Below are 17,258 nucleotides of genomic sequence, written 5' to 3'. Positions count from 1 at the left end.
AATGTAAGCAAGGTTTGAAATTATTGTGTTTTGGTCAAATATTATTTATGTTTGGGATTCTTGCGGTCAAATGGGCAGTCTACAAATGATTTGTAAATATGTTCTGGCCCCCGACCATTCACTCAAGAAATCTAGTTGATGATCCCTGCTCTAGAGCTGTGACACTGTCTGTCATCATGCATCGGTATAGGCTCTACTAGGTTGAGTGTGTTTCAGTCAATTACCTGTAGATTCCCGTAATGATATGGCCCCAACCATACCAGAAACTCAGAAGAAAATATTAATATTTTTTTCAAAATATAATCATGTATAAATGGTGCGATGATCAGAAAGAACGCATAGAGTAGGAGTTTAGGGTGGTCGGTCCTACGGTTTAGGAGGTGTAGAAGGTAATGTCGTAAAGCAGAGTGTCGTAAACCAGGTGCAGGGAGGGGAGGTGAAGCAGAGGGAGGAGGGGGAGTGGGGGCGAAAGAGGAGGTGACTCTCCAACAGCATTTAGACACAGCGAAAGGATCATGGCGGATGGCCCCAGGTGTAAGCGCAGAAAGCAGGCGAATCCGAGGAGGAATAACGGTAAGTAAAACTACTCCAATGTCCTTCTTTCGTGTGGTGAAGTGGACTAGAATGAGTTCTATCGAATTCTCGATTCTCCGAAGACTTTGGGTCCCCCGGAGTCGCGTTTTTAGTGGGTCAAAGTGCTGGAAAGTAGCAAGTAAGCGCACAATTATAGCCCTCTGTGGTGTACCGTTATACCTGGCTCGCGACTCTCCCACCGCCTAGCGGTTGAGTGCACCACCCTGGACCGTTATACGCACCTAATCTCGTCCCTGCACTCGCTTTTGTTCCCCGTTCAGTCCCTTTTCGATTTGATTTAAATCCTCTTTTCGTATTTTTTTTAGTTTTCAACTTGATAGCTTGTTTCACCTTCTCTCGCCTTCCATTTGGCTAGCTTTCTAAAACCGGTGTCTGGGAAAATAACCTTACCTGGTTGTTTTTGCGGACCACGGTAGTTTGTCACCTTCTTTATCAATATAGAAAATAGATTGATGTTCTGAATCTGAATTGAGTGAATATGTGTAAAAGTTGTAATTCCTCAATGCACTTTGGAAAAACTGAACTGTTTCTGTCGCTTTTCTATTCGTTGCACGCACCGTAGCAGGTTGCGCGAGCCATGATAGGACACTTGCTACATCGTGGGCTCGGGCCCACCATCCATGCATTAGAAAATATTTTTAATGTGAAAATTGTACTGTTCTGCTGCTTGATCATCTATTCAAATGAATGCCGTTATGTTATGTAGGCTACACATGCTACTATCTGTCTTATTTTTCGTTGTAAATCATGTGTAGTGGAGATGCACGCTTTTTCACAATTGACAATGGCAAGTGTGCATTAAAAAACATTCGAAAAGTTATTGCTAAGATAAGTAGAAAATATGCAGAATAAGATAAGGTTGTTATATAGTTAATAAACAGAAATGCAAATGAACGTCGAACTAAAAAACGTTGTTTCTGTAGCATGCATTGTTGGGTAATGTTTTAGAGACTGGGAAGGGTAGCTCACGCGCAGTGCGTGTGAACAAGGCACAGCCTATATAAGGAATGTGCGTTTACATCCACAGTCGCGCGCTGGGAATTCAGATTTTATAGGCTTGGTGCCGCGGGAGCGAAACTTACAGTTGGAACCAACCTGTTCATCCATTGTTTTTTATTAGATACATCTTTTTTTGTTGTTTTGTTTTTGTTTGTGTTTTGTGTTTGCGGTTAAAAAGGCTGCACTGTAGTGTTGGCTGGGTAGCCAGTGCGTTTTCTCCGAATCGTTTTTTTTCCCCTGGCAGTAATTTAATTAATGTAATAGTGAAGTGCTTTATCTGTAAATTATATTAAACCCGACTTGCAAAGATCATACTCTTCGAGGTTGCTTGTCATTCCGTTATGCTTTTTCATGTGTTCTCATGTTATATCATGTGTTCTCATGTTATATCATGTGTTCTCATGTTATTTCGTTATTACTAGTGACTTTTGTTTCACCATCAGAGGTGGGCGTTTTTTACGCATAGGAATAATGTTTGTTTTGTAGGCTGTTAGTATAGGTTTTCTGAAAAAATTGCAATTTTATCTTGACGACATGCGTTAGCCTATAGCCTCATGCAAGTAGTCAGCACAGCAGCGCAAGTGTTCGAGCCACCCAGCGGAGCCAGCAGGAATATAAGGGCATGTTTACTTGATCTGGAAAACGGGGCTTTGGTGTTTCTAAACACCCCTCAGTCAAAACAAACTTAAAATCAAATTTCTGGTGACTGAGTACGCTGAGTTAGAGAAGGAATCGTCTAACTGGAATCTGTCTTCCAAAGCAGTGGAGAGCGGCCTCTGTGCTGTGCGCTGCAGCAAATGGCAACTTGTGCAGGTAGAAAAGGCAACGGGTGTCTGTAGGCGCGGCATGCTGTCATCATGTCAATTTGTTATGATTTTTGTCATGGAGGAGTCGCTTGTTGTGCTTACTGTCATTGTTTGTCATTTTATAATATAAACCTAGGATATTTCGTGTGTGCCTTGTCTCTCTGCCAAGGTGTTGATCACAGATCAGTGCATTCCATCATGTCAGTGCTCGGTTGACAACGGTTAATTTGTGCCTTCACACTTTGTAGCGGAGCTGTTCTAGCGTGCATTTGCGGCTCATTCATGGTCCGTCGTGAATATTTACTGCATTCGAGTCACCTCAGAGAAATAAAGACGCACCTGGTAGGTGCTGACAGATGATATAATTTGTACACGGTTTAATATGAGGAATTTATATACAATTCTAGAAAATAATTCAAACGTATTATTTATTGACATTTTTGCATAATTTGTTTTCCTTTTTACACTTATTTTAATTTCTTCACTTATTTTCCATTTTGTGTAAATTACATGTCACTGTAGTGTTGCCCATTTGATGTTCATTTAAAAAATAAAGTGAGTTAGCCTATGTTTTATTCCTTATGTTATCTAATTTAGCATACACACTGCTTACCTCAACTGTGTTATGCTGGGTGTTCAGCCTAAAAATGGGTTGCCAGGTAAAAAGAAAACGCCTTTTAGAGGGGTAGTGATTTGATTGCTTTGGGACAGGACAGGGGGGACAGGAAACCAAAAGGTGTTTGGCGCCAGCCCTGTATTGGTTGTCTTACTGGGCCTGGGGCTGGGCCTGACAGAGCAGAGCAAGCTGAGATCCGGCCAGCAGGCAGGACTACAGGTGTTTGCAATCTGTGGGACACTGTCTCCCTTGGTCACTTCTATCCCGACCAGGACTAGTCCAGATCCCATCAGGAATAGCAGCAACCATTCCCCGGAATGGTAATTTAACACCGCAATTTGGGAATAGAGGAATGCGGGCCTGGTATTAACATTCTTAGCAAAAATAAACAGAGTCACTCTTGGCCTGTCTTTGTAAACGTGTGAAAGTGGAGGTTATTGGGCCTTCATTTCAAAGGAACTTTCCATATAGGTATTTATTTGAATTGATCAAAGGTTCTCTCTCTCTCTCTCTCTCTCTCTCTCTCTCTCTCTCTCTCTCTCTCTCTCTCTCTCTCTCTCTCTCTCTCTCTCTCTCTCTCTCTCTCTCTCTCTCTCTCTCTCTCACTTAATCATCCTAAAGAAGAGGAAGAATGGGTCTGTGGTTCTAGGTTTGGCTTCCGTAAAGCTGTGTGATGTAGAACAGGATGTTTATTTGGCTGGTAAAACTATAATTAGTGTGCTGGACTAATTTTTCCCCCTAAATAATATTGAATGTAACCACACGCTGTAAAGTTGTGTGAGAACAATAAAGAAACACTGTGGTTAAGCTACAGTTCTTAAGAAAAGAAGATGTTTTGGCCTTTCCAAAGGCTTCAGGGGAAGAGCGGTGGCGTTCTGTGAGCCGGCATGCTTCTTTAGTGTTTTAAAAGCCATCTGTTAACATTTAAAAGGTGAGTGGAGTTTAGCAGAAGAGAACATTTTCATTTATCAGTTCTTTAACTTTTGAACAACTTCCTCTGCTGCTTACGAAAGTGCCAAGTCAGAGGAACATCCCCCGCCCCCTCGTCTCCTCACCCCTCCTCACCTCCCCCAATCCTTTATTCCGAGGGAAGACACAGTATCCAGGGGTGCTTTTGCTTACCCCCTGACCTAGGCACCCATGTGTGCCTCCACTATGACTTCACTTTCCCCCCTGTGCCATTGTTGGGTCCCTTCCAGCATGTCCAATTGTGTTTGTGTTTAAGTCCCTTCAATGAAAGGATCCCGAGGGGTATAAAAGCATGGGGGTTGGCTCTGGACTTTAGTCTCCTCCCCCTGCTCCCTCAATCCCTCCCTCCCTCCATTCCCCTGACCAGTACAGCCCCTCTGTCCTGTTGAGTCTGGTAGGGGAGGGAGGAGGGAAAGGGAGGAGGGAGGGATATGGGGGTGGGGTGGCCGTGAGAGCTGGCAGGGAGAGATGACACTGAGGTGCTGCTGGAGAGGAGAGCCAGTGGGAAGGAAGGTGGACACTCACTCACTCTGTCAAACACAAATGATCGCTCCCTTTACATGAGAATAGTCAGAGTGTTTCCAATGGAAAGGAGTGCAAAGGATTCATTTTGGGTAGTGAGGCAAACTAAGAAGTAGGATATGACAAGTTAACCACAAAACTCTAGTCGAGGAACTGGCTTTACAGCCCGCTTGAAGTTCTGTCTTGTGTTTTGAATAGGTCTAATCATGTTTTCTTCTTTTGTCATTTTTATGTTTCTCCACACGTTTTAAAATGTTTGATATGAAATTCTAATCTCTCCACCATTCAATGCACCATGTCACACATTTCAATGATTTCCCAGCAGACAATTCTGTTTGTGCCCATAATCTGATGACACTCAAACCCTTTCCCACTGTTGTTGAGGCAGCTTAATGATTAGCAAGCTCCTATAGAGGAATTGCATTAGCCTATAAAAATGTGCTCTCCCTTCTCTTAGAAAAGCAGTTTTAAACCCCAAGTCAGTTTCACTAACCCCCTTAACTACGCTTGGATGTCCTTTATTGGGGTTGTGTGTGGGATGAATGCTTAAATGAACCATTGTGTGTTAAAGCTTTGGTTGGAGGAAAGCCTGAGGAGAAAGAGCCTAGTTACCTTTGCAGTCTGCTCGCTCTACCACATACACTGTCAGTGGAGGAAGAAAAGGCCCATTGAGTGGGGCCGGCGTGGGGAAGGAGAGGCCTTTTCACACTCTGCTTGTGGGAAACTTCTCCCCATACTGGGCATGGCTATTTGCATATGACCCATTCTCTTCCCAGAGACCCCAATACTGACAGAGGAATCTGTGGAAGGCTCTGAGAATTCATCACAATCTCCCTCAGTCTCACGACACGACACTCAGGTTTTTGCGTTTGCGTTTTTTTGTTGTTGATACGCCAGCCTTTTTTGTTTTTCGGATGTGTTTTGTCCGTGTCATGCTCACTTTTTGCTGAAGGTTTGTCTATGCCTCCGGACTGTATCATTTTGTGTCGTGTTTTTCCTGTGTGTAGTCTAAGCCCTGTATTTAGTGTTAAACTGAGGCTACGTCCTACAACGTGCTCCAGCAGCAGGCTGGAGTTCCCCCCTATATAACCCAGATAGGGCCCACGACGGAGCTGCGTGACTGAGCAGCCTGGGCTGGACGTGCCGGGGGGCCATGCGGGGGCCAAGGCTGACATAATGAATGAGGAGGAATGAGGGATGGAGTGTCAATAATGTTGTTGAAAGGACAGAAATATCCTTGAGTTGTTCAGTTGGGGGTTGGCGGAGGAAGAGGGGGGAGGTTGGGTGTGTAGAGGGGGAGACTATGCACGTCAGGCCCAGTGAACTGAACAAAATCATGACGGGGGGGGGCTCAGAAAGAGCAAGAGGAAGACCGGGCCCCAGAATAGGCTTTCGTTGTAGCAAGATCAGGAGCCTTCCTCAGTGGCTCAGATCCAACCAGGGGACTGAGTATACAAACTTATAGATGGAATCTGCAGTACGGGGAAACAGCGCCACTGTCCGCCCAACAGCCATTGTTATTGGTTTTGGTTTTGTTTCGTTGACGTAACAGAGGTGGGGAGCGTAGGGGGAGCGTCACACATCGGGCTAACAAATAAATTGCAGTACATATGCTGCTGTTCTATCGCACGTGCAATGATGTCAGAGGGGAAAAAACTGTGTTCGTTGTTGGCAGTAACTTCTTTGTTGTTGTAACATCGCAAACGGATGTGGCAGTTTCACCATTGTCCGTCAGCAATGGAAAAAACGCATTGATTTGACCAATGGAACTTCTGCATGTAGTGTGTGCGCTCAGCTGTTTACAATACAATGGGCTTACAGTATCCGTATCCAGCACTGGGACTAGAGAACACTTTAGTGTGTTGTTGTGACCATACAGGAAGTGCCTCCAACCTACACTCTCCTCTTCCTCTCCTCATTACTGACTCCCCAGAGTGAGTCATAGACAGACAGGTGTGTTGGTTAGATGACCTCACCCATCCCACAGCCTCACAATTTATGTGTCGATTCGAAAGGGCAAGAAATGAAATGCCTTCCTCTCTTCATCTCGCTCTCTCCTTATCACTCCTCCCTCGCTCTCTCCTTATCCCTCCTCCCTCGCTCTCTCCTTATCTCTCCTCCCTCGCTCTCTCCTTATCTCTCCTCCCTCGCTCTCTCCTTATCCCTCCTCCCTCGCTCTCTGTCCTTACATGGATATTGAGACAGGTGCGATAAAAATAAGTCCAAAAACAAATAAAGTGTCTACTCCTCCCTCTCGCTCTCTCTCTCTCTCATTATTTCATTCCTCCTACTGATACCATATTACATAGAAACAGGTGGGAGTTGAAATGATAGTCTGAAACAAAATAAAGCTTCTACTCCTCCCTCTCTTTTTCTACCTGTCCCATAGACCCCGCCATGTGAGAGCTGAAATGATAGTGTCCCGTTGTGTATAGTTTATAGCCGGGGGAGATGGCAGCTCCAGGATCAGTTGGTGTATAGTTTATAGCCGGGGGAGATGGCAGCTCCAGGATCAGTCGGTGTATAGTTTATAGCCGGGGGAGATGGCAGCTCCAGGATCAGTTGGTGTATAGTTTATAGCCGGGGGAGATGGCAGCTCCAGGATCAGTTGGTGACACGTCTTTTTTAATAATGTGTTTGGTGGCTGCTCTTTAGGCTGGGCTAGTCGTGTTGGGAGTTGACAGTGACCCTACTGTCTGTTGCCTCAGCCTCCCCTCTCCTCCGTCTCCTCTTATCCCCCCTGTTCCTCTGTGTCTGCATCCTCTCTTCCCTCTCCCTCCTTCTCGCTCCCCTCTCACGCGATCGCCTCTCTCCTTCACCTGCCTCCCCCCCTCCTACTTTCATATTGCCTCAGCCTCCCCTCTCCTCCTCTCCTTCCTCCTCCTCTCCTCCCCTGTTTCTCAGTGGAGCGGTTAATGAAAGGTCTGTGTTAACAATAGACAGGCAGCAGGCGCTGAGCCGCCAGCCCTGATCATGCCAGTTTGTGGTCGGGCCACAAACTCATCAGTGGAATCTTTGTTCCTCACCTTTAACCTGACAATTCATTATCAGTTTCCCTCAAAACGTGACAGTACAAAGCCAATGGAGCAATATGGCGACTTTATGCTGACAGATCATAACGTTTCTTGTAGTGTGTCTTTTTGAGTCACTTATTATTGCTTATCATTATTACCCCCTGGCCTGCATGTACTATAGCTGTGATGATATCAGGCAAGACAGGCATTGGCTGGGGTCAAAAGTAGTACACTGTATAGGGAATACCGTGCTATTTGGGACGCGGCCCAGAGGGACGTGTGTGTCAAGAGCTATCCTAATGATGTAAAAATGTTGACAGAGTCTAAAACGGCTCCTGTGATGTCCCTATCCCCAGGCCACAGTTAGTGACTTACACAGGGGCCACACAGTCAAGTAGCTAGCTAGCACACTGCTTTAACAGAAACCCTAGTCACCTTGTTTATTAGTCAGGCAGAGAGGAGAGGAGGGAGGCTACGCTGAATGTCAGAGTCTGTAAACATCACAACACACAGGAGTAATGAGAGAGAGAGACAGACAGAGAGAGAACGAGAGAGATAGTAGGCTGAAAACAGAGCGTGGTAGGTAGGTAGGGAGGGGAATGGGACAGGCTGGAGGCTTGAGACAAGCGTAATGTCCACAGCATCGTCCCTGGACCCAGCGTCACTGAGCATGTGCAGCTGAGCTGGCCTGGCCCTGCTAGTGCAACATAGATATAGTGAGTGAATAGTATTGTTTCAGCAGAGCTCAGTCTGAGACAGGAGTGCTCTCACATTTAGTCATTGAGGCTTCCGCCCAAATGGCAAGATTTCCCCTATAACGTGCACTAGTATGGGCCCCTACAGGCCCTGGTCAAAAGTGGTGTACTTAGGCCTAATAGGGAATAGGGTGCCATTTGGGACACATCCCTGGGTGATGAATGAGTTTGGTCTGTAAACAGCTTTATAAACGGTTTATTCCCCTAGCTGTTACATCGCCACCACCCCATATGCTGCTTTCCCTGATGTCATTGTTCTCTGTGTTAAGTACACGTCTCTGGGGAGTTGGTGAGCTGTAAGCACATCTCTTTGGTGTTTTTTGCTCTTCATTACTGTAGGCCTGTTGGTCAAAGGCAGCATTGCATTTTCTTGCTTACTGTCCTCATTTGATCAGGTTTCTGTGTGTCTAGCTACCTACCAATACTCACCTGATGTCATTGACTCTAGACTAGAGCAAAGTACAACTACCTACTGTAGCTACCTCTCCAAGCTCCACCCCTCAGACTCTCTGTCAACTCTGGGAGCAGAGAACCCTGATCGAACCACTGACTACCCTTTTGACCTGTCCCCCTCGCCACACTGTTATCGTTCAGGTGTTTGGCCTCAGCCTCGCTACACACGCTTCATCCGCAGAGTTGGGGTGGAGGGAGAGAAGGAGTACAAAAGTGGTCGCTATAGCCAGACAGTCCCACATCTGTCCTCCTCTTAGCCATAATGACATCATCCTGGCCGCGCTCATTACTCAGGCACCGAGCTTCCTGTCCCGCTCACACAGAGGGAGAGCCAATGAACCGTGGGTTTTAATTGATCATGTTTAGAGTCATATGACACCATTAATTAGTGCTTGTGGTTGTTTGTGTGTTTGTTTGTTGTTTCCTGCTGCCGGCTCGTGGTGTGTTCTAAACAGAGGAACAGGCATCATTAGGTGTCTCATCTGTTAGCCGCGCGCCACTGAGCTAACATCACATTATTTTGTAGCCTGGCACTGGTGGTGCGCTATCTCTCTCTCTCTCTCTCTCTCTCTCTCTGTCTGTGTCTCTCGCTCTTCTTTCTCTCTCTTTCTTTCTCTCGCTTTCTCTTTCTTTCTCTCTCTCTGGCAGCTGCCAGGGTTCTCCCACTCCAACACGAGCAGGTGCTCCAGGCATGCAGGAACTCACTACAGCACTCATAAATAACACCTGACAGAAGTATTGGAGAGAGTAGGAAGGAGGGATAGAGAGAGAGAGAGAGAAGCAGAGAGAGAGGAACAAGAGAGAGATAGAGAGAGAAGAGTGAAAGAGATTTAAAGTTTCCTCTGGCATGAGAGCTATATCAAGGAGAGCAGGGCGTGATTCATGGTCAGCTCTGTTCCTCAGCCTCCTGCAGAAGGAGATGCTGCTGTTCACCGGGAGCAATGTGAATGAAGTGCCTGCCTACCCTGCCTGCCCTTCTCCAATGTATTTGTTCACTGCCTCTACTCCCTTTCTTCTACCAACTACCCATTAAAAATGTAAGCCAAATAACCCACACTTTCATTCTACATCAAATTATTTAAAAAATGAATTTTACAAAGATAAGGGCACCACACAGACAGGGGGTATTGTCATTGAGGTATCTTTTGCTGCAATTAAGAACCGAAGAGCTTCTGAACAATGCTAATTGTCCGGCATTCTAAAAGCAAATGAAGTGGTTAAACAGGAATTACATTTCATGCACAATTTAATAATCTCTCACAATAATGAACTTGTACCGCAAAGAAATTAAATAAAAATGATAATGCAAGAACATGCGTTTATAGCCTAGGCTACTTCAACTCTTCAGTCTGTCTTTAGCCACTTCAGGACAACGATCGATCACTCATTCAGTCAATCACTTCTCTGATTGGCTAACCTATGAACAAAACCAGGAAGTCTGTAAGATTACCCAGGATGCAACCTGAGCAGTCTTTATAAAAAATGGTGGGTAAATGAAGGTAGTTCACTCAGGCCGGTCTACTTAAGGGGGTGGCTCTCCCATAGACACCAATGTGATAGCAGCTGGGTCTGGTCTTCTTAGTTCATTAACTTCCATTGAAAGAGAAGAAATTAGGGAGTGGAATGTCTCGCTTCCTCTTCTGTCTCTGGTCTTTATCTCTGTCAAAACAACAGTGTTCCTTGCCTGGGTTGCGCCCCAAATGGCACCCTTTTCCATATTTAATATAGTACACTACCACTTTTGACCAGAACCATATGTGCCCTAATCAAAAGTAGTACACTGTATAGGGAATATGGTGCCATTTAGGATGCAGACTAGGTCTGGTCCTAATCAGCTAAAGGCAGCAACACCAGCCCCTGTGGAAGGCAGGGACCTATTTAAGGCTTCTTGTTGGGAGTTGGAAACAACATAAAAGACTTGGGTTAGGAGGACTAGCTGTGCTGCCATATAGTTTTAAAAGCTCTGTGAACCTAGCAGAAGAAAACAACTTTTGTGAGAACAGTATCAAAATGTTAGTTGCGTCAATTGAGGGGTACTGCAGGAATTAGAGGTCATGTTTTCCTCAAATAGCTGCAGACACAGGTTTATAAAAGAGGTCTGATTCTGGCCTCACACGGTATAGAGCTGCCATCTGTAACCTCAGTCTCAGTCCCGGCAGTGTTGAAGTGAGTTTTCCCTTTTCTCTTACATAGACCTTGGTGTGCCGACTCAAGATGGTTGGTTTTTATTTGGTGGAAAAAGTTTGTCATCATTTGTTTGATAGGAAATTGTCTATTAACCCTGTCACCCATTGCTTTATCAAGCCAAATTCTCACCCATTGAAAATGACACAATGTGTCCCATCCTCCTTTTTTTTGAGTGTGTGCCTCTGGCATCAAATGTTTCCCCAACACCAACCTGCCTTCAATACAAATGACCCGGTCCTTATTCTGCCATCTATGCTAACTGCCCTCATTCACTGTAGCGCCCTCCTGACTTCTAAACAGGGCTAGAAAGACGCTTCATTCAACCAGTAAAAAGCCCCCCGGCCCAATGTGTGTGTGTACCCCCCTGCACAGTGTGACTGTGGCCTTCCTTGTTCTAGTGCCAGGATGTAGCCAGTCTTCCTTGGCATCGTTGCCATCGTGGCACCATGTACAATTCACTGATAATATATCTGTGTTATGTAGGGTTATCCTATATTATAGGATGTTGTTACTGTATGTAGTGTTAAGTCTATTCGACACTGAAAAGAGAATGGTTCTAAAATGGTTTTTCCTCAGCTCTTACGGTTCCTTGGAGAACTCTTGCCCAATAAAGAACCTTTGAGTTAAGTGTGGGGTTCTTGATGTGGCATCTACGGTTCTTCAGAATTCTAAAAGGTTCTTGAAATGTATGGAAACCTGCAGATGTGTCCCTTTCATAGCACACAGTAAATTGGTCAGTGTTAACTAGTGTTGAATTTTCAGTGTAACATTAATAGTGGTGATTCAAGAGTTACATTAACACTTTAAAGATTTTAAGGTGCTACACATAGGATTGTTTTGAATTTAAGCATTGTAATTTCAGAAAATGTCCATATTATATCTGCCGCTAATAGTGGAATGATAGTGTGTCACAGTATTACTTACCCACCAGTGTTGTGATTGGCTGTGATATTCACCTATTGATTTCTACCACCGGAGCGGCGTCTCTTGTCAAACTAAGATGTTCTGACTTTGTGGCTGTGTTATGGAAATCGCTCTGTCATTTCCTGGTTGCTAAAATTCTACACTGTTCGCTCAATTTCAGTTTATGTGAGAAAACAAGCACTGAATAGTGTAGGGAATCATTGTACCATCTAAATCGCTTTGAAATATATTTTCGATAACAAAAAATATAGTTTTTACAGCTGTATAAAGTAATTTTTTCTGATCCTAGATCTGTGCCTGTATGGTCAACTTCACCTCTGGAGTGTAGAAACACCAGGGTCCATATTCACAAAGCATCGCAGAGTAGGAGTGCTGATTTAGGGTCAGGTACTCCCTCTTATTTATTATTAAAAGACTAAACTGACCCTAGATCAGCACTCCCAGGCCTGAGAGGAGAGGCGAGTCAGGGTTAGTGGAAGCTCACTTCCTGTTGTTGACGCTGCCGTAACTTGTGTTGGGTGAACAAGGTGATGGTGCTGCCATGAGATTACTCGTGAAAGTCACATGGTCTGTCTGCATGTGTTCTAACGTGTATGTGTGTGTGTGTGAGATCTGGTTTGCTAGGCATTCCTGACCTCCACCTGAATGATGACCTGTGAATGAACTGTTTTTTTTCTGAGGCCACATGCCTCGCGCCTGCCACCCAGCCCAGCAGACCTGGGGGGCTGTTACTACCAGAGGTTTGGACCACAGCTGCTTTGCCCCTCAGTAACATGGGAAGGTATTTGTCCTCCACCAGACTTTCTGGAATGGATATTCAGATTTTTTCTGTGGGCACTTTGTTACATTATCCACTAATGTAAAATACCATCATAACTGAAAAAATAAAATGCTTTGCTTGATCAGATTCACAGACTGATCCATCCAAGACTCAGTCAGATTGCATTTTTCTATATATATTAATGTAAATCTTACAATATAAATGATTACGTAATGTTATTTTCCCCCAAATGGAAATGTCTTAATATGGTAAAGGCCAAGTAAGGTTTAGCATGGAGGACACTGACTTTCCACTTAGGCCTTAATTCCCTGGGTCAAGCAGCCCCTGTTTCCTCCCCCTGGCTGGCTAATTTAAAGCAGTGCCTTCTTAATCGAATGCCTGTCTAATAAATCAATTAGATCAAGAGGAATCTCCTAACTCTGACTGGCCTGTGGGAACAGAACGTTTCGACAGGGAGAGAGAATTTTGCTACGCTCTTCTGGAGTCAGAACTGAAGGCATCTTACTGTATCCTCTCTATCAGGAGACATGGAATGACTTGTCAATCAATTCTAGAATTGGAACTAAAGGAATCTTACCTAGCTACAGTATTCTTTGATTGTATCAGCAGTCATGGAATGAGTTGTAATTCAATCAACTCCACATAGCTGTATTTATAGCCTATGCATACCATACGAGTGCCCCTTTAAACCTCTGAAAACGAGGATACTTTTTTAAGGTAGCAGTACCTGTAGCATGTTCTCAAAATGAATTGTTTCTTTTTGCATTAACTGGGGGAAGAGGACCTCCTAATGCAAGTCTCTTGTAGGATTAGAATAATATACGATTATGAAGATTATATATGTGCCCCAATTGTATATGCTGTTGTAGATGATGAGTGTATTGAGATATTTTTACATTTTTTAATTTCACCTTTATTTAACCAGGTAAGCTAGTTGAGAACAAGTTCTCATTTACAACTGCGACCAGGCCAAGATAAAGCAAAGCAGTGCGACAGAAACAACAACACAGAGTTACACATGGAATAAACAAGCGTACAGTCAATAACACAATAGAAAAAGTCTATATACAGTGTGTGCAAATGGCATGAAGAGGTAAGGCAATAAATCGGCCATAGTAGCGAAGTAATTACAATTTAGCAAATTAACACTGGAGTGATAGATGAGCAGGAGGTGGTGTGTAAGTTGTGATACTTGTGTGCAAAAGAGCAGCAAAGTAAATAAAAACAATATGGGGATGAGGTAGGTAGATTGGGTGGGCTATTTACAGATGGACAATGTACAGCTGCAGCGATCGGTTAGCTGCTCAGATAGCTGATGTTTAAAGTTAGTGAGGGAAAAGTCTCCAGCTTCAGCGATTTTTGCAATTCGTTCCAGTCACTGGCAGCAGAGAACTGGAAGGAAAGGCGACCAAAGCAGGTGTTGGCTTTGGGGATGACCAGTGAAATATACCTGCTGGAGCGCTTGCTACGGGTGAGTGTTGTTATTGTGACCAGATAAATATTTAGTCATACTCCTGCCCTATAGTCCTATACCTGGATTGCTAATCTAATCTCCTAGAGATGCATATTAAAGGCCCAGTGCAGTCAAAAATGTGATTACCTGAGTTTTATATATATTTCCACACTATGAGGTTGGAATAATACTGTGAAATTGTGAAAATAATGATAAAGCCCATTTAGTGTAAGAGTTATTTGAAAAGACTGACTGAAATTTCACCCTGTTTTGGTGGGATGGAGTATTGGCCTGCATGGTGACGTCACCAGGTGGTATATTAGTTATTAGACCAATAAGAAAAAAAGTTCCAAACCTCTTTGCCAATAATAGCCAGTTTTCAGTTTTCCCTCCACACTCAGACCACTCCCAGATTCTTGCTTGCGAAATGGCAGTTTTTTCTTTATTTACCATTTTAATTGAAAACAATCGCAATAGGTACTTCATTGTTATCACGAAATTATTTGATATTGAGAGAAAAAACGTCTGTTTTGGAACTTTAAAGCCTGCTTAACCTACCAATATCATGATATAGGCTAGCAGGGGGCTACCCTGCTATTAAAATACAGATATGGAGGATTACTGTCTCTGTCTGTCTGTCCGTGAAAAGGCGATTAGTTGGCGGGGGGAGACAGATTGGATTTAATGTGTGTGTTAGACGAAATAATTGCTGCTGCATCGCAAAGCTCTCATGTAGGGAATGATCTGTTCGTGTCTGCCTCTGACCCCCCTGTGTGCGACGTGTGCATGCACAAACACACACATGCACAAACACCTCCCTTCCCTCATGCGTGGCTGATAATTACAGCATCATAGCATCCCTACTTTAGAAAACACAACAACAATGTGACTAGACAGATCAACATAATTCTATTTGGGATGAAGCTATGGTCTGGCTTCCCCCTAAATAATGCCTGTGACTCAGCATCCCGATTTCCTGTTGAAAAGAAATAAATAACCTCCAGAGATGTATTTATTAAGTCCTGCTTCCTCCCAGTGAGAGGCCTGTCTCTCCTAGATCTCCCCACTCACCCAGCTCTGCTGTAGGCCCCCTCTCTCCTGGACCTCCCCCTCTCAACCACTCATCTGGCTGTAACCAGGGAGGTTTTGACCTCCTCCTCTCAACCACTCACCTGGCTGTAACCAGGGAGGTTTTGACCTCCCCCTCTCAACCACCCACCTGGCTGTAACCAGGGAGGTTTTGACCTCCCACTCTCAACCACTCACCTGGCTGTAACCAGGGAGGTTTTGACCTCCCCCTCTCAACCACCCACCTGGCTGTAACCAGGGAGGTTTTGACCTCCCCCTCTCAACCACTCACCTGGCTGTAACCAGGGAGGTTTTGACCTCCCACTCTCAACCACTCACCTGGCTGTAACCAGGGAGGTTTTGACCTCCCCCTCTCAACCACTCACCTTGCTTTTTTTGGTCGTATGTGTTGTGAGATTTTAGGCTGGTGAGAAAGGGAATGTTACGTGGATGTAGTGGGTGTGTTTAAGTGGACACACATGTAGTATCTCAACCTCCAGATGTCCTCCAGATAGGCAATGTGTGGGCTGTGCCCTTTACCTAAGAGATACACACCGTGTGTGGCAGTGTGTGCTTACAGTATGTGTTTGTTTGTTGTGTGTGTGTGTGTTTTCTGTGTGTGTGTGATTCCCACCTTTTGCCCAAGTCTGTCCCGAGCTTGTTTATCCCCAAGGGCGCCTCTTTGTAAAGCAGAGGTTTAATCATCTCACTGACACATGTCCTCGTTATCACCCTAGATTAATGAGCTCGCCATTAATGAAAAAAGCAGGAGTTGCTAACCTCCCTCCTCCCTCTCTCCTCCACATGTTTAACACCAGACTGGAGGAGAGAGGGAAAGCATGGAGGAGGTGGAGAGAGAGAGAGATAACAGGGGTTAAAGAGAGCGAGATGCTGTAGAGAGAGAGAGGGAGGGAGGAGAGAGGGGGAGTAGGAAGATGATGCTTAGCTCTCCCCAGGTGGGATGACATCACTCTGAGGGAGGTATGATGTCTATCAGCTCTGTTTATTATCCATGAGAGAGAGGGTGTGTCTGTGTATTACTAGCCCTTACTGTCTGTTTGTCTGGACACAAGCCTCCAGTCTCTCTTTGTATTCAGCCATCTCTCTCTCTCTCTCTCTCTCTCTCTCTCTCTCTCTCTCTCTCTCTCTCTCTCTCTCTCTGTATTGTTGAATGAAAATCCTATTCTCCTATTGTTGAATATCCTTTTGCTTTATGTATCTAGTGTGCTGATGGCTGAGTGAGGTTTCCTATGTGACAAAGCCGGTGTGATGACAGATAAGGGATGAATCCCAAATGGCACCCTATTCACTATATAGTGCACTAGTTTTGACCAAAACCATATGGCCCCTGGTCAAAGGTATTGCACTATATAGGGAATAGGGTACCATTTGAGAAGCAGCCAAAGCCAGTGGGTTGATGGATAAGGTGTGGATGAGACAAGGAGAGACGGGTGGCAGGTGCAGCTAACGGGGAGTGTAATCATCAGATACCAGAAACCAGCAACAGGAAATCAAGGTTGTCGTGGCAACCTGGCGTTATTGATTAAGTGGTCATCTCTGAGCTCATGCTGCAGCAAGGGACCCGGGTGGAGATGGTACTGGCAGACTGCGTCCTTTTACAAGCAGAGGATAGGGGAACAGGAGGAGTGGTGCACTGCTCTCTGTCTCTGGAGAGGGGCTAAAAAAATGTTTACTTCTGTGGACTTAGGCCCTAGTCTTCTCCCTCTCTACTCGTCTTTCTTTCTTTCTTTCTTTCTTTCTTTCTTTCTTTCTTTCTTTCTTTCTTTCTTTCTTTCTTTCTTTCTTTCTTTCTTTCTTTCTTTCTTTCTTTCTTTCTTTCTTTCTTTCTTTATCTCCCCTCTATCTCTCTCTCTCTCTTTCTCTCTCGCTTGCTCTCTCTCCTCTCCCTCACTTGCTCTTTCTCTCCTCCTTCCCTTCCCTCGCTCTCCTTTCTCTCCCTCCCTCCCTTCGTCCCTCCCTTCCTCCCTCGCCCTCCTTGCTTCTCTCCAGTCTGTGTGTCTCTATATAAGGCTGTGTACTGAGACGTTTCATTGGGTGTTTCCACAGCATTAACTCACATGGTTCAGTCTGATTTATGGGGCTGTGGCAGACAAGGA

The 17,258-nt window shown here is 44.8% G+C and overlaps 1 protein-coding gene across 1 annotated transcript in view; it reads left to right on the top strand.

Moving 5' to 3' along the window:
* The first annotated feature begins 471 nt into the window (after positions 1–471).
* The window catches only part of LOC106578557 (zinc finger E-box-binding homeobox 1), a 63,362-nt gene continuing 46,575 nt past the window's right edge, over positions 472–17,258 (top strand). The window contains exon 1 of the mRNA XM_014157535.2: positions 472–573. Within this exon, the coding sequence (XP_014013010.2) occupies positions 516–573 (58 nt within the window). The 5' untranslated portion in view covers positions 472–515. The remainder of the gene's footprint in view (positions 574–17,258) is intronic.

The sequence above is a fragment of the Salmo salar genome, chromosome ssa19 (genome assembly GCF_905237065.1).
Source record: "Salmo salar chromosome ssa19, Ssal_v3.1, whole genome shotgun sequence".
NCBI classification, from domain to species: Eukaryota; Metazoa; Chordata; class Actinopteri; order Salmoniformes; family Salmonidae; genus Salmo; species Salmo salar.
This window is presented reverse-complemented; position numbering and strand designations above follow the sequence as displayed.